At 40.4% G+C, this 25,823-nt stretch overlaps 1 protein-coding gene across 1 annotated transcript in view; it reads right to left on the reverse strand.

The window, feature by feature from the left end:
- Positions 1–573: 573 nt before the first annotated feature.
- KHDRBS3 (KH domain containing, RNA binding, signal transduction associated 3) overlaps positions 574–25,823 on the reverse strand; it is a 199,861-nt gene continuing 174,611 nt past the window's right edge. The window contains exons 8-11 of the mRNA XM_011938134.1: positions 11,737–11,795; positions 9,716–9,865; positions 8,258–8,316; positions 574–857 (exon numbers count right to left, since the gene is read on the reverse strand). Coding sequence (XP_011793524.1) covers positions 9,774–9,865; positions 11,737–11,795 — 151 coding nt within the window. The 3' untranslated portion in view covers positions 574–857; positions 8,258–8,316; positions 9,716–9,773. The remainder of the gene's footprint in view (positions 858–8,257; positions 8,317–9,715; positions 9,866–11,736; positions 11,796–25,823) is intronic.

The following is a 25,823-nucleotide window of genomic DNA, read 5'->3' on the forward strand; positions in this document are numbered from 1 at the left end:
CTAAGCTATTTGAAGTCATTCTGTGGTTAACACAATGGTTGAAACATGGCATGCTGTAAAAAGTGAATGCCTCAAAAAAATGTGTCTTTGAGGCAAGAAAGCGACAATTTAACAATGTGCAAGACAGTTCTTGAAATTCCAAGTCCGGGGAACATGTTGTGCGAGCTTCTAACAGAAGAAATAAAACACATCCTCCCAGGGTGTATTGAATTAAAGTCACAATGCACTAGTAAATGATGAAAAGAGAATGAACAGAATAATACTGTCCACAGGGATTATGACCTTTGTGTTCCATAACAAATTACACTGAGGCATGAAAATCACGTTTCTATTCTGACCGTGTCACTCTGCTTCCTGCAGAAGCCTTTATAATTAACCTTTTATGTGACAGAATACTTTTTGCATAATGCTTTCATATTTATTGGTCCATAACTGAGATGGATAAATCATTTTCAAATGTGGAATATGTGTAGAATCTTGACTTCTTGCAGTGAGTTGCAGCTGTACACGGTTTTCAAGTGTACACAATTTAGAGCTGTGCTGAAATAACAAGACTTTGTTTTTCTAGGTTTAAAGTAGAAGAGATTTCAATAGGCAGCCTTTATTAACTACTATACAAATCACTCTCTTTTTGTTACTGGGAGACAACAAAATAAGATAGATTTTCTTTCCTTTTTTCAAAAAAGTAGGTTCTCCAAATTAAAAGCATACCATATAACAAAAACAAGTCACAGAACACAAAATTATGCAAACAAAAAATTAAGATGTTTTTCAAGTTCCCAAGTGGATTCATTTACTGACTAGGCACGTTGGTGAGTTGACTATTCTTAAGCAGTCCATAAATAGAAGGAAAGTTCCTGAAAGAGAGGAAAATGATATATATTTGTATATATCCAGAAATTTATAATAACCATATGCTCTTTTGGGAATTGCAGTGTTTAGAGGACACAGGCAAGTGGACACTTAATAGAAATAAGGATGTTTACGGAAAACAATGCAAAACAGAATCATTCAAATTAAGGACATAAAATATTTGTGTTAAGTAAAGACAGATGAATGATTAACTGGTTTAATGATGATCACACTACTATCCATTATGGTATTTATGGAGCGATTTCAGAATGGCAATGCCTTGTTTTACATGAAACCTCAAATATTAACCTATAAGTTCCTAGGGGTCCACCCTGGCAGAGTCCTTGCATTCTTGTCACCTGATAAGAGACTGAACTTTCAGATATATTTTAAATTTTATTACCTAACCCCAAAGAACCTATTTTGATGTGCTATACGAAACAAAACTGTTATTTAAAAAACTGGCTGGTGATCAGAAAAACAAACAAACAAACAAAAAACCCAGTCGCAGTGGAGAAATGGCCACTGTGGTGATGCTGACTTCTCATGGCTCTGGTCACACGTCCCAGGCCCTAGGTAACTGTCCAACACCACAAAGTGTGCTGAGAACAACTCAGGACACCGTGATGGCTCCGCAGGGCCCAGCCCCTTCCCAGGTCTCCAGAGGCATCTCTGTCATTTCTCTCCCAGCACGTTATATTCCAGCAGCTGCTTGTATGTTCCCAAAACAAATGATGCCATTTCATGTCTTGGTTGACACCCTCCTCTCCCACCTGTATTAGCTTATTATGTCTTAACATTTTCTCCTCCCTTCCTGGCTTGCAAGATTTCGACTTTCAAAACTCCAGATTTTATTTCCTCCTTTGTCCTCGGAGCAAGTTCATCTCTTTCTCCTCTGCACCATCTCTGCCCTTCTCTAGCCTTTTATTACTGCAGAGCGCCAGGGACACAGTGGGCATCTCAGTGTCACCTGCATGAAGCATCAGCACTGGTAGGATCAATCAGATGCAAACCGTGATTGAAAGGCAAATCTTTTAAAGTTACACATTGAATACAGTAAATCTACTGATGAGGGCACTGCTTTAATCAACCAATAAATATTTCTTGCATGGCTTGTGCTGAAGGCTTTAAGGTTTATGAAATTTGACAGACACACCTGTGACCCTCATGGAGCATACTAGGGATGAAGGACATTTACACAGCTCCAAACTGTCAACCGGCAGGTCAGAATGAGACCTCTGCCAATCGAGTCCTCTCAGCCAGGGTTCTCATGGGGACAGAAGAGAAGGCTCTTCTGGCTGAGAGAGAGAGAAAAGATCTTGAAGAAATGGCAGGATCTGGATAACCAGAGAAGAGGAGAGGGTGGGCAATGAGCCCGTGGAGGGCAGTGCTAGAGGAGATCCTGTCCGTTTCCTCAGAGAGCCTGTAGGCCTCTCCTGCTACCCTGGTGTGCCTACCACAGTCCCACAAAGCCTGCCCCACCACGGGCCAGCCCTTAACATACGCTTGCTGATGTAAATAAGCCCCAGGAATGTGAGGAGACCAGCAGGAGTCTGAGGAAGGGTCACAGGACTTTCAGCTCTCCCTGTAGGACGCAGACCAGTGTCCAGGAGGTATCCTTACTAGACCCAGCACGCCCTGCATCTCCTTGCTAAATCGCACAGGTAGCCAGCCTGCCACATGCCAGATGTCATGCTGGGTATAGAAGACCATTTTAAACCAACTTTTGGGCAGATGAGTTTCTGGAGCGGCCACAGGAGCTAATCTTGTAGATCATAATGAAAACATACAGCATTTAGATAGGTTTCTTTTACAAAAGCATATTAAGATGCACCATGACCTCTATGGGAAACGTCTATAAAATCCCAGGCAGTCTACTTTAAAAATTCATTCCACAGATGTTTATAGACATGGCTTCTTGCATTGCCTTTAATGGGAGCAAAATATTAGAAACTAACCACATCTCTGTCAGTAGTTGTTTGGATTATGGCTCTTTCATATAAATATTATTCAGCCAATAAAAAGAAAAAGGTAACTTTCTAGTATAAAATCACAGAAAATGAGCTCTAAGACATACTTCAAAGTAAAACGAGGGGAGAAAATGGTATAATGTTTTCTATGTAAAAAATAGTGATAATTAAAAAAAATGCTTTACTTATGCACAGACTATCTCGGGAAAGATACAGGAAAATCACTACAAACAGTTGCCTGTGGGTGTGTGGGGGTAAAGGTGGGAATTAAGACCACTGTGTGTGTGTATTTTGTACCAAGCACATGTATTACCGACTAAATAAAGGACATATTTTGGTTTTCCAACCTCACATTTATCACTGAAAAAAATCTAATGATTAGAGACACATCATACTTCCACTAAGAAAACAAATGAATACAAATGCTCCTCATCTTAGCATGGGGTTATGTCCTGTAAACCCGTTGTAAGTCAAGAACATTAAGTTGGAAATGTACACAATACACCTAACCTACCAAACATCACAGCTTAGCTTAGCCTACCTTAAACATACTCAAAACACTTACATTAGCACACGGTTGGGCTGAGTCATCGAACACAAGGCCTGTTTTATAATAAAGTTTGATATCTCAAGTAATTTCTGAATGCTGTACTCAAAGTGAAAAACAAAATGGCTCACTGCCAGTGCCTGGCATTGCAAGAGTATCATACTGCTATGGCTAGCTGCAGAAAAGATACATATTCAAAATCTGAAGTACAGTTTCTACTGAACATGTATTAGGGACTGTCTGTACCGAAAAGTGCTCAGTGTTAGTGTTTCAAGAATTATAGGTTCATTTGTTCACTCATTCATTCCCCACTGAACACCTTGTCAGTTCCCACTATGTCTATGTGCCAGGCAGTGTGCTAGTATCTGGAAGTACAAGTCCAATAAGACATGGTTCTTCTATCTTTAAGGAACTTCCAAATCTTGCAGTCAGGGAGAAAAACCCACCAACAAGCAAAACAGAAATCTAGCCTCAGGATAACACCACCATCCCTGCACACTTCACAGTGGTACCTGTTTGTTTATTCCATCTCCTTGTTTTGACTGTCTGTTAGGTACTAGGAACTGTGTTAGGTAGCAGACACATAAATCCTGCCAGCGGTGGTTCAGATGAGATAAACACAGAGGGCAGAACCTAATAACCTGGTAAGTTCTCCTCAAATGTAAGGATGACTAACTTAATCTAATAAGGCCAAACAAGACCTAGTACATCGTCCTGTACTGTCAGCCACCGAGCTACCACATCCACTTTACTCACTCAGCCATCCGATGGCTTGTTCATTTATCACTTACTAGGCGTGAGACAGGGTAACTGCACTAAAGATGTTGACAATCTGGTGGGAGGAAAGGAGGGTCAACAGCCAATCTCAGGATACTGTACTGCGGAATTCATAGAGTAAGACGAGGGTCCACAGAAGAGCTGTGAACATGGTGGGCCAGGGAGGGCCTCCAGGGTGAGGGGATGCTTCAAGTTCCACTGGGAAGTCTGGATAGGCCAGCAACAACTAGCTAGACCAAGAGCTGGGTGAGAGTTGTGTGCATTCATTTGTGTTCATTTATTTGAGTGGGGCAAGGAACTGTGACTTCAGGCAGAGAATGGCACTGACAGAAAAGCTCTAGATGGTTTTCAGTCTATCAGGGCTGGACCACAGTGGGGTGGGGTCAGAGCATGCTGTGCTCCAGGCGGCTGGGGAGGCCAGCAGCAGAATCACGCAGGGCTTGATGTTCAGAGCCAGGGAGGCTGAGTTTTATCCTGAAAGTCACTGAAGGACTCATCACATTAAGATCTGAAAAATGATTTCAGCAATGGGTGCTAATCACTGAAATATACAACAGAGATTCTTGAAACAGGAATGTCAGTCAGAATCAACTTCAACTGGACAGGATTTTCCATCGATAAGGGAGGGTGAAATTCAGACTGAAAAATGATCTGCAGTCTTTCCCAATCAGAAATAGAATCAGGCATAAAATAGATTGTTTTTTTAAAATAAGTATGGATTTTTTCCTTTCTATCCCTACAAAACACTGAATATCAATATACATAGTAGATAATGTTCGGCAGAAAACAATAAACTTTATTCCTTAAATTTATCACATATTCTATAAAATGTCTCATATTTTCATTTAACTTTTGACTCTACAGTTTTATTTTTTCTTCCAATCATTAGTTTTAAATTCTGGAACCTGTCTCTGTATACAGTGACGCGAGTCTTTAATTTTGAGTTAAACAAGGGAGCTAGACTATCTAAATTGTAGTGCTGTTCACACGATTGTGTGGGTTTTTGGGCCTGGGCTGACCGTTCCTAACACTGCCTGTTAGGAATCATCTTGATCACACTGACAATGCCACTCACTTACTAAACCCTTACACTGCCAAATGACTATGTGAAGAGATGGTTACAAGAGGATGAAAAAGTGAGAGCACCTATTTTTTAAGGCACTGATTGGCTATAAAATCACTAACCAGTGGAAACAGAAGTTTGTAGAGTTCTTTTTGGAACACAGACTAAATGAGGCACTGTCTGCCCAAGGGAATGGAGTAGGTCAAGCTTAAAGGCAAAGAGGACACTACACTTGAAAATGGTTGCACTGAATTTGCGCTTCTTAGCAGAACCTACAAGACCCTTCATTACACGTCCCTTTCGTACCTCAGCATCATCTCTTACTTTCTCTAATTATCTAACATACCTGAAGTTTCCTCAATGATCATGTTTTCTTATAATGGCAAATATTTACATATAGCAACCAATGAGTGAACACCTTTATTTGTGCCAGGCATGCTTCTAATCTTCACAGCTACACTAAGGTAGGTATCACGCCTGTCTGGGGAACCTGCAGTTTAGACTCCTGTTTAGAAAGGTTAAGTCACTGACTCAAGGTCACAAAGTGGGTGAAGGGCAGAGCAGAAGTATGGATGCTCCGAGAGGACCTGCCCTGTGTGGTCATCTTCTACTGGTCTTAATATCTCCACGGGCTCCTTCTGTGACCTCTGACCAACCTGCCTGGGTTACACATCTCCCTTCCATGCGCCTAGAAAGCACGTGTATCTCTGTCAGAGCTCTACAGACGTCGTCTCTGTCCATTTCCCCAGTAGAGTGTGGCACCTGCAAGGACAACAATGATGTCCTTAATCACTGTCTTCCTGCCATCTGCAACACAGCAGGTGTTCAGGAAATATATCCGAGTAAATACTGAGACTGATTTGACTTGGAATACCTGAGACAAGAAGGTTCAGAACCTAAACAAGTGAAAGACTCCATGAAGGAATCTGGGGCAGGGGTTGGGAAGAGAGAGAGAAGGGGGCAGTTACCATTGACAATGCTCAGCGTTGTGTGAGATACTCTCTGGGAAACAAGGTAACAAAAATTAAAGGCTCCTTCTTTCAAAGAGCCTTGAATCTAATGGAGGAGCCACTGTAATATAAAGAATGACACTGTAACAACATGGTTAAGATCAAAGACTCTGGATTAAAGTCAATCGGTTCAAATCAGGGCTCTACCAGTTATAAGGTACATAAGCGACATAAGCGTGAAATTCACCTCCTGAAGCTTAAATTTCTTCCTTTTTTAAAATGTAGATGACACCTTCTTATGGCTGTGAGGATTCAATAAAATAATTTACAGAAAGTGATAAGCACATGCTTGGCTGTTATGGCAACTTACAACCAATGTAAGTCATATGGTACCAATACTAAAATAAGGAAATATAAACCAAGTATGCTCTTTAGAGAGGGTGGAGGGATCACCGCCTGATTTAACTGGTGAGGACACCATGGAGAGAGGGCATGGGGCTAAGTTCTGAAGGACGGGTACGGTTTCTGCATGCAAAGATACAGGCCACAGCAAGTTGTGTGTTATGGGCTGTCACCTCCATTTGGTTTTGCAGTATTTGAATACAGGGTTCCATGTCTTATCAGTCTTTGTATGACCAGTGCACCTGTTGTGTCCAGTATGGAGCTCGTGTTCCATGGATGCTGTCATATAAGAAAATAAATGAATTCCACGGGGGCGAAAACAAAGGTTAGAAGGAAGCAATTGGGGAACAATGGAATGTGCTCTTAGAGACATGAGAAGACAGGCTTATCTATAGCAGGGTCTTCCTATGGAAATAGAAAAAAATCAGGCCTGGTGGAGCATCAGCCAGATAAGAGAAGATCTCGAAGGCCGAGTAGGAAAGTTCCTGCCTGATAGTGATCTGGACCTTTCTGGATCACAATCCCTTTTTACAGTCGGATAAAGTTATGGATGCTTTGAAAAAATGACAAGAAATATAAAATTGTACTGTATTTCCTATTAATTAACTCTGAAGAGCACCTGAGGATTGACCCTCTACCTCTCCATAATTCTGGATTTATTATTCTGTATGCCAACTCCTTAAAAAATTATTTAATAAAGAAAAAAGTTGTGAAAAACTTCAGTAACATCACACACTACAGAGATGTGGTGGACATCACATTCTCATTCCGTACGAGAGAAAAACAAACAACAACAAAAATCCAAACAGACAAACATAAAGAAAATACAATAAACTTAGTTTGGTCTACAAAAATGATGAGAATTATTTTCTTTCTAAAAGTAATTTAATTATTTCAGGCTAATTTTGGCTATTAGGGAAAACCAAGGTCATATATTTTTCATATATATTAAATATGTAAATACAACTTTGACAATTAAACTTTACACGATTGTATCACTTTCAGCTTACAAAACACTCTGATGATATTATCTTAATTCTAACAAGTGCATGGGATAAGTATCATTTTCACCGAACTGATAGAGAAAGTGAGAGTTGCCCAAAGTCACAGTTATTGGCAGAGCTCAAATACAAACACTGAAAAAGTAAGACTCTGGAAGATCAGGGCCTAAGTAGTATTTTTTGATGCTTTAGAAAAAAAACCAAGAAGATGTAAAAACAGAGACAAAATTCAGAAGCACAGAAAACCATGCTTCCACAAGACTAACAGAAATACTGTCAAAAATTTCCAGCATATCTGTGTAATTTTTTTTGCCTATGCATGCACATAGAAAACGAAAATTGAGTTATTATATATTAAGGTTGGCAAACTGCTCTTTTTACTGAATAATCTGGGAAATTTTTTTCATGCTATTGACTAGACTGCTAGATTATTTTCTGAAGAAAGTAATCTGAATATTTAAATATCAGGATGAACTTGAGCCTCCAATCTCTGCCGCTTATAATGAAGCTTCCTGGGCCTGACTTGTTTACATTCAGGAAGCTTCTTTTCTGACTTTTGGAGTTAATCTGACATAATCACTGGTGCTGTACTAGGAAATCAGCAGGGGAAATTTTCCATGTGACTTCAGATAAGCGTGAAATTGTCTTCATCTTCCACACAGTTCAGGATAATTGGAACAAAAAGGTAAACTTACCTTTGTTTGCTTCAGGTGTTCAACCAGTTCCTGTGACATTCCAAGATGGCTGACATTGCCTAACAAAAGAAAAGACCTTTTTACTCAAAATAAAGAGAAAAAAATCCCCCAAGAAATAAAAATTAAACATTTTACGTAATCTACAATTAAAAAAGCTTAATGATTAAAGAATAACTTTATTAAATATTTGTCAGTTTTAAGAAGTGCCCTCAATTACTAACCAAATAATGTATTACAAATAACTAGTTATGAGGTTTTACAGTTGTTTAATAGGGAGTAATTGGCCCCAATTAAACTGACTAAACTAAGGCTTTTTAGATTACTAAAACAAATTAAACTTTTTAAAATGAGAATTTAGGTGATCTTAAAACTCTTCTAAAATGGATAATGAAACTTGCTAAGTTGTAATCTCCCTGGTTTTATTAGTTATATTAAGATAAATTAAGTGAGATTAAAAATCTTATTTGATTTATTTACCTTTGAAAATGAAGACCGTTTAAGGGTTACACATCCTCAGCCTTGGCGAGTGCGACCTCAATTAGTCAAGCCAGAAAGTCTTTAAAAGCTTTGTGCTTAGTGCTTCCAGCATGGAGCGAGGTGTTCATTAAGGTACCAAAATTCTCATAAAAAATCCAAAGTTGCACTAGTGAAAAAACGCTCAACAAGATGAAAACTGATCACATCTTTTTCAGAAAATCCAGTAGTTATTTTAAAACCAGTTTTTAAACAAGATTTGGTTTTGCGTAGTTTAACGTGCCACTCAAGCAGCTCGATACCATTTGGACTCTTTAAACAGCATTTAAGTCTATGGTGAGTATATAATGGTACATTTAATTTTATACCATTTTTAAAATAAGTTGTACAATGTTTAGTGTGACCCTTTTATGACAAGCATTGTTAAATGAATTCTTTCCCTGTTTACAACTATTTATGAAGGCCTTTTTAAATAAAAAAAACCCATGAAATTGTTAGCTCACACACACAAAATTTCTTTCAAAAGTTTATTTAGTATCAAGCAAGAGGAGACTTTGCTTAACACTACAGAACATTTCAAGACTTGAGTTACAAAAGAATACCACATTATTTGCACTTGTAATTGGCTTCCCTTTTTACGCATGTTGGCAAGAGAAAAAAAAACTAGCATATGGCTGAAAGTTCAAATAACTAAATTCTATGGAAACCTTTAAAATGAAAGGTGAGGCTTATGTTAAAAGAATAGATTAACATATTTAGTAAACCTATTTTTTGTTTAACACTAGTTAATCAAAGTTATTTTTTTTCCTTTTGATGACCTATTTTTTCATATACAGACTGGAAATAACAAAATTTTACATGTCTTTTTTTTTTGTTTGTTTCTGCCCATGTTGATGTTTCAACAAAGTAGTTTTAAGTTCCATCCATTCAGATTTTAAGCATTTTGATTTATTTAAAAAGGGATTGTTCATAGAAAAAAATTACTTTGAACAGTATACAGGACTGGTGGAGATTGGCTATTTCACAACATCAGACAGTACAATCAGTATCTGCCATATGGCTGGTCTCTGTAGACGCCCTTTGCTGTCCTCGCTGAAGGTGCCTTGTGTCTTGAGTTAGTCCACTCTTCTTGTCCTACAATCAGTAAGATGAATCACAATTAGATCGCTGCCACGAATCCCACAGGCTTCATTTTTCAGACTCTAACTTAGCCCTGAACCAAAGGTACATGTCATATTGAAAATATATACCCCTGGTGTACTGAAAAGAAAAACAAACAAGGAATTTACTTAAATAAATTACAAGCACAAGGAAAAATAATCATCTCACTCACAAAATTTGTCAGCATGAGAAGAAAAACGGTTCTTGTATCTGAAATGGCAACCAACTTTGCAAGGACTTTCCTTTTGGTTACTCATGTAACAACAGTTTACAAGTTCAAGTAGCAAAGAGAATTGCCTTTTGCTAAACATCAGGACATTTATGAGTGAAAAAGAGAACGGGAAAAGGATCACTCAGATGTCTTCCAACAGTAAAAACAAAGAAAAAACATAGATGAACACCTGTGAAGACAAAGGAGAAGAAAACTGGAGAGCAAAATGGGAAGGGGCAGACTGAGAAAGGGAAACATGATCTCACTTTTCAAAGGCGCTTTCATGGAAAGACTGAAGGAAGGTTGCATTGGGTTGAACTTCACTTCTCAATAACACTTCATGAATATGAAATAAATTTAACGACATAATGTCAGATTTCATTCATCATAATGCTAAATCCGTACTGGACAATGGTATTAATAACCAAGGACATTCTATCACCTTTATTTCCTGAAATTAAACACCTGTTCAGCCTGAAGATAACTTTTAATGAGTTATCTATAAGTCTTTGACATCAAACAGTTAACATCCCTGCTGCAACATACAGCAATTTCAAAGCCATGTGTCCACAGAGACCAATTTAAAAAGCTGTGAAGGAAAAATGCTTAAAATGACCTCTTCTTTTGATACAAAACATGCAATCAACGTCATTCCCTCAAGCTAACTTGCATCAATTTAAGTAGCCTGCATTCAGCAAACCAACATATTTCTCTTAAGTGTTTGTTACGGATAACCAAAAAAAAAAAAAAAAAAAAAATCCAAGGTGCAATCATCACAGCTTCGGGCAGGTGATACAACAAAATGCACTTCAAAAGGTTTAACACCGGAAAATGGTTTTTCAGTTCTGTTAAGAGAAATCTCCTAACATCCCTTAACCACAATCCTGATACACTTGCACCAGGTACCAGGGATTCATTGGAGCTTTGCAACTGATTGAAGCTTCACGTTCTCTGATCTCCTTGCCCTGCGGCAAAGGCTCTTCTTACTACTGTTATGTTGCTGCCGCCAATTCTTTTAATTAAACCTGTCATCCTTCTGCACAGTGAGACTTTGGACATCAAGTCCCCAGCATCTCTACCAGCTCCACTGAATTAAGAGAGTTTAGCTGCCATCCTGTAAAGCTTACAGACCCTGTATCTCCTCCTTGGTTCAGTGCTTTTGTAACCTTTATGAAATGACTCCCAGTGTAATTTTTTTCAGAGGGTTTGAGATTGGAAATGAATTAAAATATAAAGATGAAGGTGGGAGAATCACTTTAGAGCTGTAGTCTCAATTGCTTCATTTCCCTTCACTGTCAAGAAACAAAGACACTTCAAAAAGACCCAGCTATCAAGTGTCTGCAGTTTGAAAAACTACTCTGTGAGAAAATCAGCACACGACAATCAACCCAAACATAACACTGAAGTTCAGAATCTGGATTCATGCAATCTTCAGCAAGTCTTTAGTCCTCTTTAAATATTTAAATAATAAAGGAGCCTCTAAAAATAGCTAGATATGCACAAACGAATTGACAGGAAGCTGCTGTTTCAGAGTCCAAATGTCCTTATAAATTTCTCTTCCCATTAAGATCTTTAAGGTCTTTCTATGGCCATCTCTCCTCCCTCTCTTCGCATGCTCTGGCCAGTCACTCACCGTAGGAATCGTAAGTCTCCTCACTGAGTCCATGTCCGTAATCATAGTAATCAGCACCACTGCAGTGAACAAAACAAAACAAAGGACAAAATCATCTGGCTGCGAGTTTCAAGAGTATTCAATCAAGTACTGTAAAACTTAAAGACAACTAAAGAAGGGCAGGACTGAAAATTCAAAGAAAGTCCCACCGAGATCACAGAGTTCTAAAGCGGAAGTGTTAACTTTAGGATTATCAAAGGCCCCTTGTCTAGTTCCCTAATTTTAATACATAATAAAATATGTTTTGATATTTTAACCACAACGATCGGCCAACCAACACACGGTAAGTGCCTAAAAGTGCAGGAGGGAATACAAAGACAGGACCTGACCTGGGAAGACTGGGAGTCTGCAGAGAGGGAGGATGTGTTTGGACAATTCTAGCCCAGTATGCCAGGAGCTAGGGCTGGGCCTGTGCAAGGCACTGTGGGAGTGGGGGAGGAGGTAAACACTTCCTTTCCAATAGATGGGATGTTTACAGAAGGCAAAGACTTTATTTCTTCTTACACCGTCGTCTACCAGAGAACTTGGTGCTGTATGAATTGTGGGTGCTGTACCTTATAATACAGTAAAAACAAATGCCCAGATGAAATGTTTTCTTTCATCGGCACTGCTGCATCACCATCCAGAAACTGCCAGGAAAAGGAAAGGTGACTCAGCAGCCATGGCCACATGGGACAGGACAGCAGAGAAATAGATCTCTGCAATCTTGTCACAAGTCTGGTTACACGAGGCCAAGGATCTTTCCAAAGTACAGGCAAATCCATGTTCCAATGTACAACATCCTTGAGAGAGCATGAGGAAAGGGCCATCACTGACAGCAAGAGGGAAGAGTTATCACTGCCATTTTGCAGATGATGCAAAACAGCCTACAGATATACAATATATTTGAACTAGGAATAATTTTTTACAGGAACAGACTTGTGAAAAGTCTAGATCACTAAGCCATAACCATTCTGTGTATCTGAGAGTTTCCACGGACCCTCTCAGGCTTTCCTCTTTCCCACTTGACTTCATTTTGTAGGGAAACAACCATCCTGAATTTGTTATCTTAGACTGTCATGGAAAGAAACATCCCCATTCTCCCAATTTCATACAATAAAGAGGTTTCTAATCAACACGGAAAATGCTCCAGCTCAGATGTTTAACAGCTCAGGAAGTCACAGTCTGAGGAGCACAGACGCATGCTGTGAATGCCGACTGAACACCAGTCGCTGAGATCCCACATCACCCCCAGCCTCACAGAGTACAACTGCCATACCCATTTGACAGATACGGACACCGCAGACCGGAAGAGCTAAGAAGTCAGCCTAAATTGCATGGAGAATGGTATAGCTGAATCTCTTTGACTACACAGGCCAGACTTGTGGTCACACCCACACAGAGTTTTTCCCAACGTCTTCTTTCTCAGGAAAATGACACCAGAGACTAATCATCACATGACTACATCAATGACTACGGCACAGCATGGCCATTCCTATGAGAAGAGTGTAAGCAATGGAGCTATGTTTCTTTTTATCTCAAAATGTGGGCAGGAGTTTTTACATTTGCTACTCCTTCTGCTCTTAGAAGGCCCTTCTCTCCTCTTCTCCAGGCTACTTCCAACTCAAGTCCTTAACCTAAATGCCACTTCCAAAGAGAACTCTGCTAGTCTCCCTGAGTGAGGTTGGTTTCCCATGACAGCATGTCCTGGTTCTCACCCTTCTGGCCTGGAGGAGACCCTCACGTTACATATGTTAAGTGGGTATACAGAGAAGGGGCACCTCCATCACTCCAGTGTGTCACGAATGGCTTCTTGGAGCACGCAGTGCTTGCACAGTGTTCTGAAGGAACAGGAGGGCGAAGGTGAAGACAGGTGGAGAAGGAATGGACAGAGGCAATGGCAGCAAAGGTCTTCCAGGCAGAAGAAACAGTATATGCAAAGCAGAGGCAGGAAACAGGTTGAAAAATGTAGGTGTCTACAAGCAGTTCAAACAAATATAGTAAGTATTGATGAAAAATGCCTGCACCGGGCCAGGCGCGGTGGCTCACGCCTGTAATCCCTGCACTTTGGCAGGCTGAAGTCAGAAGATCGAGACCATCCTGGCCAACATGGTAAAACCCCGTCTCTACTAATTTTATATATATATATATATAAATATAAATTAGCTGGGCGTGGTGGCGCCTGTAGTCCCAGCTACTCAGGATGCTGAGGCAGGGGAATTGCTTGAACCCAGGAGGCGGAGGTTGCAGTGAGCTGAGATCATGCCACTGCACTCCAGCCTGGCGACAGAATGAAACCGCATCACAGAAAAATAAATAAATAAATAAAAGATAAATGCCTGGACCGGAATATTCCTTAGGATAAAATACTTCTTTTACACATAGAACATAGGCCCGACCTTGTTATCCTGGCTTAATCATACCCTTACAAGTTAATTAAATGCAGTGTAACATGGTGGTTGATTTGAGCTCTCTGTATAAAATCAGCTCTCTGAAATGTGCTGTGTTAAGCTCTGCTGGCTTAACACATTACAGATAGTCCCTACTACAGCTGACCTAATATACCAACTAGCAATGTGCAATTTTTCCACAGAGGTACATGTAGCTATAGAGTTTAAAAAAATGGTCTTCAAATTGAGGGCTGGCATTCCTAAAACAATTTAGAAGGAAAAGGAGTGTGAGAGGAATGCAGCTATTGCGAGCCACACCACTGCCCTACTGACAACTTCTCATGCGCACGAGCTCACCTAATCTAAAAAACTCTATGCTTTTATAGACGAGGCAGCTGAGGCCCAAGCTGAGCCATGTGCCCAGGGTCACATAACTTGTAAGTGGCAGCACCTACACTCAAAGCTCCGAACACTACCACTGCCATGTGCTGAACACAAATGCTACAGGTGGCTTTTGCTCACCACGGGTGGCCACCTTATCGGATTGGTTCCCACTTTGACTTGGCCTTTTGCTCTTCCAGAATTTCTCTTGTTTGCCCTCCCTCCGGCTTTAACGATCCTTTCTCATGCTCAGAAACAAGAGCCGGGCCCACATGGAACATGCTGCCACATGATCATAGTGATCTGGGACTGCCTTAGTCTCTCTCTGGTTTCCTTTCTGTAGTCCTAATTTTCCCTCACAGAATAATATACAGTTATGGTGAGAAGAGGAGGACTAACTGAAAAGAGAACAGATCAATTTTTATATTCAAAAAGATAATAAACCAGCAGAAACTAACAACAAAAGAAAAAAACACTGCTTTCCTGCTTAACTTATGATAGCTTTAAATATGAGAATGCTATTAAAGTATTAACAGAATATTTCTCTTGTCTTGAGAATTGAAATTGAGACTCAATTAAAGCTGTTGACAAAAATGTCTGTCAGCTGTCAGTCCAGGCCTGGGCCTCCACCCGCGGTGCCACCTGGGAGGGCGGCTTCCACGTGGGGGTCTTCCTGTGCATCTGCCAAATCAGGGGCTGGTCTAGATGCTGCTCAGGTCTCCTGGCAGCTCTTGACATCCTCCATGGCTCTTTCACAGCATCTCGCCCCACCGTAGTCAACATAATTTCTCATTTTGTTGAAAATAAATTGGCAAATGCTTCTCAGAAACTCAGCACTAAATTAAATGAACCTCAGTCTTTTTTCCAAGGGTCAGAAGTTAGATCATAATGGCTCCTTAGACAAATACAACCTTGATGTTCTTGAGAATTTTCTCTCTGTTGCACAGATAAATGAGTAACCTCACCATAACACGGAAGGGGATTTCCTTGACTGAGACAGTTCCCGATTGTTTAACTTGGAACTGTAAATGACAGGTCCTGTGACTAATAAAGAGAAGGGTTAACAACTCCTTTCTGACCAAACTAATCCTCCTTTATTAAATGAAGTGAGCAGTAATGAACATAAGCATAGACTGGAAATTTACTGTGAGGTGCTATAACATAGTTCAGCATAATAAAAATGAAGGTAGAGAATGTTTTTCAGTGCACGGAAGGTAAAAGGTAGCATGATTAGGTCCAGCAATGGTTTGGTGATAAGACAATCTTAGTTTTGACAAGCGAAAACTTTAAAACTGACACTTGCTATCATTTCACCCAGTTTCTGATTATTTATTGCAAGACTGTCATCAAGCTGAGGAGCTGGGAGCAGCTGGGTCCCATTCTCATACCCGTCAGTTCCGTCTGAATTGCTTTCGCAGCATTTCATTTCGTCTACCTCAAATGTCTATTAACCAAAGATGTGTCCTATTTCCCAAGGATAAACTAAAAACCCAACATATGGCAAAGGAGAAAAATAAAAATCTCTTCATTTATGGATACAACTTTTAATATTGATAACAGGCAAGAAAACACATTAGGCCAAACATGAGAATGGGCAAGAAACACATTAGGCCATCACTAGATCCCTTATATAGTCTCGATCTCTTCTTTGAAAGTGTCTTGCTCAATGAAAACTTGATTTACCTCTAATGACAATTCTTCCCCAGCAACTCTCTCCACTTTTTTCTTTAACTCCCACAGCGGAGATGTCACTGGGTGATGTGGGTTGATGTTTGTCCCCCTGCAAATCTCATACGGAAATGGAATCCCCCGCGTTGGAGGGTGTTGGAGGTGGGGCTTGGTGGGAGGTGACTGGATCATGGGGGCAGACCCCTCAAGAATGGTTTAGCACCATCCCCTTGGTGGTAAGTGAGTTCTTGCTCAGTTCACAAGATGTGGTTGTTGAAAAGCCTGTGGCGCCACCCGTTCTTTCTCTGCTCCCACTCTCACTTGGCCTTCTGCCATGAGTAACAGCTCCCTGAGGCCCTGTACAGCCTGCAGAACTGTAAGCCAATTAAACCTCTTTTCATTACAAATTACCCAGCCTCAGGTACGTCTTCACAGCAACTGCAAAAATAGCTGAATACAATGGGCCTAGAGGAAAGGAGAGTATGTTTCTTTTTTTGGCTAACCCCTCCCTCCCCTAAGGTACAGACACCTCTACCATTTCCAGACTATCATGCTTCACTCTTCTGAACAAACACCCAGCTTTCAATCTCTAAACAGCCTCACTGTCCTGAGTCCTGGTGATGTCAGCATATGGGAAGATGATCCTTCAAACACGAAGGCCTCTCAACTTTCTGGCTCCTCTTGTCCACTGACCCGGCCTCCTTTAGCCATCCCCTCCGCGTCACACTCTAGGATCTTGCCATTAGCAATCACTTCCGTCTTCAACTTCATATATCCCACTCTCTATGATTTCCTCTCTTTTAGTTTCTAGGTTTATACCAATTAGCCTTTCAACTTCATTGCAATCATCACCATTATTCCTCTTAAGCTTTTTATCCCTTATCAAGTTAACCATTGAACTTCAAGTTGCTAAATTCAATGGTCAGTGCTCATCCACATGTTATGTGACCGATCGGTAACTATCTGATATAGCTGATCACTACACCTCTTCCTTGATAAACTTTCTTCAGTTTGCTCCCAGGATGTTATACTTCCTGGTTTGCTTCCTACCTCACTAGCTATTCTTTTTTTTTTCGAGACAGAGTCTCGCTCTCTTACTCTGTTCCAGGCTGGAGTGCAGTGGCGCGCTCTTGGCTCACTGCAACCTCTGCCTCCCGGGTGCAAGCGATTCTCCTGCCTCAGCCGTCTGAGTAGTTGGGACTACAGGCACGTGCCACCACGCCCAGCTAATTTTTGTATTTTTAGTAGAGACAGGGGTTTCACCATGTTGGCCAGGATGGTCTTGATTTCCTGACCTCGTGATGTGCCTGCCTGGGCCTCCCAAAGTGCTGGGATTACAGGCGTGAGCCATGGCACCCGGCTAGCCATCTACTAACTTCTAAATTCCCAACTCTATAACTGAACGCTATGTCTTCCTATCCATCTAAGATTTAGTCACTTATTTTATAATCATCTTCTATTCTGTGAGCTGTTTACTCAAGGTGTTAGTTTTCCTGTTTGTTAGTTTGTTGCGTATGATGTTTCTTAAATGCTTTGTAAATTTTAGATATGTGTTAGTTTTTGCTTTTGAGGTTCTCAGTTTGCCTGTCTGTAAAAGCTACCCCGTATTTAAAATAGGCTTCTTCTGGTGGCTATGGAGAAGGACACAATACACCATTGGGTGGGATGTGCCAGTAAGGTATGCTTTGTCTCTGGGGGCTCCTGGGTCCCCCAGAGGGTGGGACTACCCGAGGTTTGGCCTCACATTGTCACAGCTTTACTTGGGGATCCAAGACCATTACCCTGCACTCAGAACCACTGAGTGGGAGGCAGAGCAGACCAGCCTTGCTGTTTCAGAGGCAGCTCTTCAATCAGTTATGAGAAAACCCTGAGCCTCTTTCTATCCTTTATAGCCATTGGTGTGGTTTGGTTAAATCTTCCCTAAGCCACTCTACCATTCCAGCAGCCTTCTCTTGAATGGGGTTTTGTCCGATTGTGTTTTTTCAGAGGTTTGGTTTCATCTACTTTCTCTTTCTCAGGAATCTTTCAAAACTTGTTTCTGTCACTTCATGGGATTTTAAAAAGGAGGGGTGGGGTGGACCAGGTATAGGCACTTAGTCCATCTTCTTGATTCAACTGTTTTTTAAAAGTCCTTTTTAGTTTACAATGCACTTAGATAATCTTTTAATTCTCAAAACATATTATTTGAGGTAGACATATTATTTAATTTTACAGGTAAGAAAACTGAGACAGAAGACAGGAATGACACCTCATTCATATTTGTTCTGGACAGTGCTGACACCTAGCACGTAGCAGCATTCCAGAAGAGATCCATGAATGACTCATACAAACACTGGGACTGCAAACTTTGTCCATGTCTCAATGACTCATCTGTAATAATAATGTTTTGTTGTCATGTCTGTGACAATCGGGGGGGTGGGCGAAGGGGTAGTAAATTCCTTCGGAAGTCACATTACTAAGTTCTGCACTATTTAAATTTAATGCAAAAATTTTTCTTGATTATTTTGCCCCATTCCTTTAAGGAAAATCTTATCTGTAATTGTTATGATAAAATTTAAGACTTTAGCTAACACCTACTAAATGCTTATTATGAGATAGGAAAAATGGAAAGACTCATGCATAATCCACTTAATTGCTCTAGACTGACCTAGTTTAGTATTTCCTTTCTATTTAGGAGACTTTAATTCTTCTACTAACCATTAGGAATTTTTATAAGTAAAGCAAAATAAAAGAAAAGTAATATTTAAAATAAAATTTGGGACTACTCTTGTTTTCACATTGTCATACATAACTGAAGATTTGAAATTACTTTAAGATAAATGACTAAAAAATTTCCAGTCTGCTTTCAATAAGAGCCTTACTTATCCAATAGTTCTTTTATAACATTTAACAGTATTTCCCCAGGAAGGTATTGAATAATATGCTCCAGAATTAGGCTGTATAAGTTGGGTGGAAAAAGGAGTTACGGCCAAAGTCCAGTCACCTGACCACAACTTTGCTGAATTTTGGCTTTTCCTTGGTCTTTGTTCACTAGTGCTCCCACTGGGGCAATGCCACTGCTATGGCTACTGTCATTTAATCTGGGAAAAGAGACGGCAGTAACTTCATTCTCGTCTTGTTTTGTTACATGTGTTCAGAGTAAATACATTACTGTTAGCCTGTTCCTCTTACCCTGAGAATTCTGAGGCCAGACGGCGCCAGTTCTGACGAGTGAGGCAGAAGCTCAGCCCGTCTGTGTGGGCGTCCCTGGCAGGCACAGACGGCTGTCCATGGGACCAGAGGCAATGATGCTATTTCTGCCTTCAAGGGGCTTACAATGTGAGGACGATTCCCTTGATGGGAAGGCTGCATGAGGTGTCAAATGTTTCAGACAGTTTGCTTTATTCTTCTCTTGCTGCTGGATCCATCATGAGTCCACCTCTCCCACAGCATTACTGCATCTTACTTTTCAAAATAGCCTAGGGTAGTGGTTTCTAAAGTGTGACCCATGAACTCTTTCAGGGTTTCATCAAGTCAGAATGTTTTCAGAATAACACTAAGATGTTCTTGTCTTTTTCACTGTACCGAACTTTTATGTGGTGGGTAAAATTGTTGCTGGCTGACCAAAAGTCAAGGCAGGGGCACCAAGGTGCATGAGAATTCTTTTTCTTTAAGGCATTTTCACTTAAGAATGTCCTTGATGAAGTAAACATTTACTAATTTTATTAAATCTCAACTATTAAAGACACATCTTAACTTCTCTATGATGGGAAAAGTGCTCTTGAAAGCAATTCTGGGGCACACTGAAGTACAAGGGTGATCTCAAGGAAAAGCACCTGAGGCCATTCCTTACATTGTGAGGTCAACTAGCTGCCTTTTCCATAATAAACATCATTGTTACCTGAAATAACTCACAGCAATGAACTAGGCTTACTCAGATTTGGGTATTTGGTTCACATTTTCAACTGTCACCTTAAGTAAACAACCAACAGTATTGGTCACCAATGAGAGAATTTGAGCTTTCCAGTAAAAACTACAATTTTGGAAAACCAGTATTTGCTACTGTAAACTGATGGCAAAGTCAATACTTATCTCTGTTGAGATCAGTGGTGATGACTGTTTTGATATCACCTAACGAAATGTATCACAGCACTGTGAAGATACACATAACTTAGTGAAGTGACATTTTTCAAATGATCCATGCATGATGCCAAAAAACCCATCAAGTGTATGGCAGACCAAGATATTTTAATGTAACAGAGTATGAAAAGATTACTGGTATGGTTTTAAAGTCTACATTACAACTATTCTTTAAGAAACTACTACCTGCTGGGCTGGGCACGGTGGCTCACGCCTGTAATCCCAGCACTTTGGGAGACCGAGGCAGGTGGATCACCTGAGGTTGGGAGTTGGAGACCAGTGTGGCTAACGTGGTGAAGCCCCATCTCTACTAAAAATACAAAATTAGCCAGGCATGGTGGTGCACGCCTGTAATCCCAGCTACTCAGGAGGCTGAGGAAAGAGCATCACTTGAACCCAGGAGGCAGAGGTTGTGGTGAGCCGAGGTCGCGCCATTGCACTCCAGCCTGGGCAATGAGCGAGACTCCGTCTCAAAAACAAACAAACAAGCAAACAAACAAACAAACAAACAAACCCTACCACCTGCCAAGTTTTGATGTACTATCAAAGAGGAATATCGACTATTATTTGAAAAGGCTACTTTCCCCTTTCTAGTTACATATCTGTTGTTCCAACTACTTCAATCACAACAACGTATCACATCAGAAGGAATGCAGAAGCATAAATGAGAAGCCACAATTTGTACCATTTTTTTAAGGAAATAGAGATTTTTCATAAAAATAGATTATATTTACAAGCAATGGGTTGTCACATTTAATGATTGATACATATTTTTAAATGTTTCTGTTTTAATTTCTAATGTAATAAATATTAATATATATAAACCACATACACTAAGGCATGTTGTGGCTCTCAGTAATTTTTTTCCCCACACCACACCAATGTACTTCACTAGTTTTTAAGAGTATGAAGTATACAGGGATTGTGAGATCAAAAACTTTCAGAACCACTGTCCTAAGACACATGGCTTCAGTAAATTTTAGGAGGCCGGCAGAGTGAGCATTACGCTTGCCTGAAGAATGATTCTTTTATTTGGAAAACTGTCTCCTTGTCCAGCAGTAATGAGGGAGGAAGTATTCACTAACTAGTTAGCCAGAGGACAGAGCCCGATGTCACAAATGCTTAGTCTCAGATCTCACATAATACCATGACTACAAAGCTCCATCTTCTGGGGCAGACAGCAAAAAGTCAGAGAAACTAGGATGTCACATCAGCAATGCAAATATAGAGATCACCCTCAAATCCTTACAAACAGTTTTAACATGGGAATAGCTTCAGTTCCCTAACTAGCATGTTTTATCTACTAATGCCAACCATGTAAGAAAAGAGAAACTAACTTAAGTTTCAAATAAATAATTTTCTTTAGGAATTAAAAATCACATTCACTTGCCAGTAATTGGAATATTTAAATAATTTTCCATTGAAAATGCCAAACCAAATTTATAGTTTAATCAGAGAATCCCTCTCTAAGAGAAAGGTTCAGCAATCCTATCAGCCTACAAAAATTGAAGGTCTGGCTTTCTAACTTATAGAGCTTTCAGAGTTGATATTGTGAACCTGACTGTTAGACGTTTCACTGCTCAGGAGAACATCCATCACAGTGCTGACAGGGGAGGGAAAACAAGGGCAAACTTAAAAAATAATTTCACCACGTTTCTCAAGCTATAAAATGTGATTTGGGAAAAACAGTGGGAAGTAGGACTTAAAATAATTTGAGGAATCATTCCTGCTCCCCATTTAATTAAGAGTTAACAAAAAACCCCAGTTTACAATAGAGTCCTATTTTAAGAAATGGGTTGATATCAAGTGCATACACATGTAACTGAGTCAGCAACTGACAGGGGTTGAGGGGAGGGAGGAATGACTGGGCAGAGCACAGAGGATGTCCAGGGCAGTGAAAGTACTCTGTGTGATACTCTAATGGTGGACACATGACATCATACATTTGTGTTAACCCAGAGAATCTACAACACCAACAGTGAACCCTCATGTCAACTAAGGACTTTGGGTGATGATCATGTGTCAGTGTAGGTTCACTGATTGTAACAAACATACCACTTTGGTGGCAGATGTGGATAATGGGGAGGTTGTGCAAGTGTAGAGGCAGGATGTCTATGGGAAATCTTGCCTTCCTCTCAATTTTGCTGTGAATCTAGGACTGTGGTAAAAATAAAATCTCTAAAAAAATCATAACTGAAAATTTATTCCCCAAGGACAAAACAGAATTTTAAAATGATAGCTGAGAAAACAGATCCTTTCCTCTTATAAATTAGCAATTTAAAAAACAATGAAACTGGTTTTATTTAAATATTTAATAGTATTTCGTAAAACAGAGACGCTATTTCGTAAAACAGAGACTATTAAAATCTGAACCTTATTGTGGCATTAAAATGAGCTTATATTTCTATACGTTCTACAAGGAAAGTAGACTCACCTGACTTATTAAGTCTTGCCATTGCTCTAAAAGAAAGTTATCCATTTTACCCTTGCATTTGTATGCAAACTGGGGTGCACAGCACTAAAGCCTTGTTGTCAGGTGTCTCTATACCACCCAGTGGGAGGTGAGGGCATGAACACCTCACTGTGCAGGAGAGACAGCAACTGCTCTAGTGAGACCAGGCCAAGTCCTGGTTCTGCCACTTACCAACTTCAGCAGTAGCCATGCACGAAATCAAATAACACGAGACAATCATATCATGCATGCATCGATTCATTCATGCATGGATTCAAGTTATTTAAAACATTTAAGAAACAACACAAATGCATTACTTTCATGAAGCTGTCTTTAGTGGGAAAGACAGGCAACAAACAATTTATATATATGTATAAATAATATGTCACATGATCAGATGTGCGACTCAGAGTAAGAAGAGCAGCTAAGAGATTGGAAGAACTGAACTAAGATTGTTATTTTATGGTGTAGTCAGAGAACTCTCTCTAATAAGGTATCTATCCTCTGAGCTGAGATTTGAAGGAATTGGAGGAGATATGCAGGTATTATCTGGGGGCACAGTACTGTGGGCAGAGGGACTATCAAATGTCAAAGTCCTTCAGGGGACACATTCTTGGTACAGCTGAGGGCTAGAAAGGAAGGCAGTGCACATGGAGCAGAGAGGACAACGGAGTGGGCCACAGAATCAGTAAGAAGGCAGGTGGACCATGTAGGGTCATGCAGGCCACTGAGAGGCTTTCACTTCTTATATGTGTGTTTTTAAAATCCTGGTTGAGTGAAATGGGAAATTTTTCTTGGTTCCAAGAAAAAACCAGAATTGTCATTTACAAAGAAAGGGAAGAGGATAGCAGCAACAGCTTTCAGGGCATGGAGAGATCAGGAATTCGATTTGGGACACGTTAGGTTTGAGAGACCCCCCTCTGGAGAGGAGGCTGCTGGAAAGAGAATCCAGGGATCAGAAGACACGTCTGACCTGCAGACACAAATCTGGGAGTCATCATCATTGCTCTTGGTTGTTAGAACCATGAGACAGTGAGACCACTGAGAAGAGAGCGAATGAAGAAGAGGTCAAAGGAGTGAGTCCCCTTGACTCCAGAATGCAGAGGGCAAGAGGAGGAGGGTCTAGCAAGAGATGGAGAACACCCAGCCAGAGAGAGAGGAGCCCAGAGGCTCCGAGATGGTGAGGGCCTAAGACTCTTCAGAAGGAAGGACGGATCCCTCATCAAGTGTGGCAAAGGTGCTCAGAGGAGGTCACTGAGGATCTGAACAGAGTTGTTTCAGTAGCAGGGTGGGGATCAAAAGATCAAGTTCAGAGAAAGTGAAAGAAGATCAAGTGAAGACAGCCAGTTGAGACAACTCTTTCACACTTTGGCATTGGGTTTTGTAGAGAAGTGTGTGCCCATGTGTATCCATAAACAAACAAGCACCGCGTAATGATGTTTCAGTCAATGCCAGACCATATATATCAGGACAGTCCCTTCAGATTATAATGGAGCTGAAATATTTCTATCGCTGTAGCCGTGGTAGCATCATAATGCAATGTATTACTTGTGTTGGTGACAGTGGTGTAAACAAATCTATTGTGCTGCCAGTCATATAAAAGTCTAGCACATACAATTATGTACAGTGCATCATACTTGAAAATAAAATTAAAGGACTATGCCAGTGGTTTTCTATTTACCATATTACACTTTTTATCGTTACTTTAGAGTATATTCCTTCTACTTATTAAAAGAAAAAAATATAACTTCTGGTTACCTCCTGAAGGACCTGCCTGAGGCTGTTCTAGCTATCTCTACTTGATCTGTAAAACAGCCGCGGGCAGGTCCTTCAGGAGGTAACCAGAAGAAGGTACTCTTATCCTAGGAGATGACAGCTTCATGCATGTTACTGTCCCTAAAGATCTTCCAGAGGCACAAGATGTGGAGGTGGAAGACAAGGATGTAGATGATCCCGACACTGTGTAGTGTGTGTCTGTCTTAGTTTTTAACAAAAATGTTTAAAAAGTTAAAAAAAATTAGTTTAAAAACAGAAAAAGCTTATGAAATAAGGATATATTTTTGCACAGTTGTACAATATGTTTATGTTTTAAGCTAAGTGTTACAAAAGAGCTAAAAAGTTAAAAAAATAAAGTTTATAAAGTAAAAAAGTTAGTATAGTAAGCTGTTAATTTATTATGGAAGAAAAATACTTTTTTTTTTTTTTTTTTTGGGATGGAGTCTCGCTCTGTTGCCCAGGCTGGAGTGCAGTGTCACGATCTTGGCTCACCGCAACCTCCACCTCCCCAGTTCAAGCAATTCCCCTACCTCAGCCTCCTGAATAGCTGAAAGTACAGGTACACGCCACCACACTTGGCAAATTTTTTTGTATTTTTAGTAGAGATGGGGTTTCACCATGTTGGCCAGACTGGTCTTGAACTCCTGACCTCAGGCAATCCGCCCGCCCGCCTTGGCCTCCCAAAGTGCTGGGATTACAGGCGTGAGCCACCGCACCCAGCCGAGAAACGCTTTTTAATACATGCAGTGTAGCCTATGCATACAATGTCTATGAAGTCTACAATAGCGCCCAGCAATGTCCCAGGCCTTCCCAGTCACTCACCACCCACTCACTGACTCACCCATGGCAACTTCCAGTCCTTCAAGCTCCAGTCATGGTAAGTGCCTTATACAGGTGTACCATCTTTTTGTATACCATATTTTTACTGTATCTTTTCTACGTTTAGACAGGTTTAGATACACAGATACTGAGCACCGTTGCCACTGCCCACAGTATTCAGTGCAATGACATGCTGTCCCGGTCTGTAGCCTAGAAGCAAGAGGCTGTATCATTCAGCCTAGGTGTGCATTAGGCTATCCCATCTGGGTAGTAAGCCACTTTATGATGTTCCCCCAATGATGAAATTACCTAAGGATGCATTTCTCAGAATGTATCCCTATTGTTAAGCAACACATCTGTATACATACATACATACATACATACATACATATATTAAACTTTGTAACTCATTGCGGGTAGATATTACCCGATTTCACAAAACAGAAAAAAAAGCAGGTTTGGTA

This window comes from Colobus angolensis, unplaced genomic scaffold, assembly GCF_000951035.1.
Source record: "Colobus angolensis palliatus isolate OR3802 unplaced genomic scaffold, Cang.pa_1.0 Scaffold17, whole genome shotgun sequence".
In the NCBI taxonomy this organism is placed as follows: Eukaryota; Metazoa; Chordata; class Mammalia; order Primates; family Cercopithecidae; genus Colobus; species Colobus angolensis.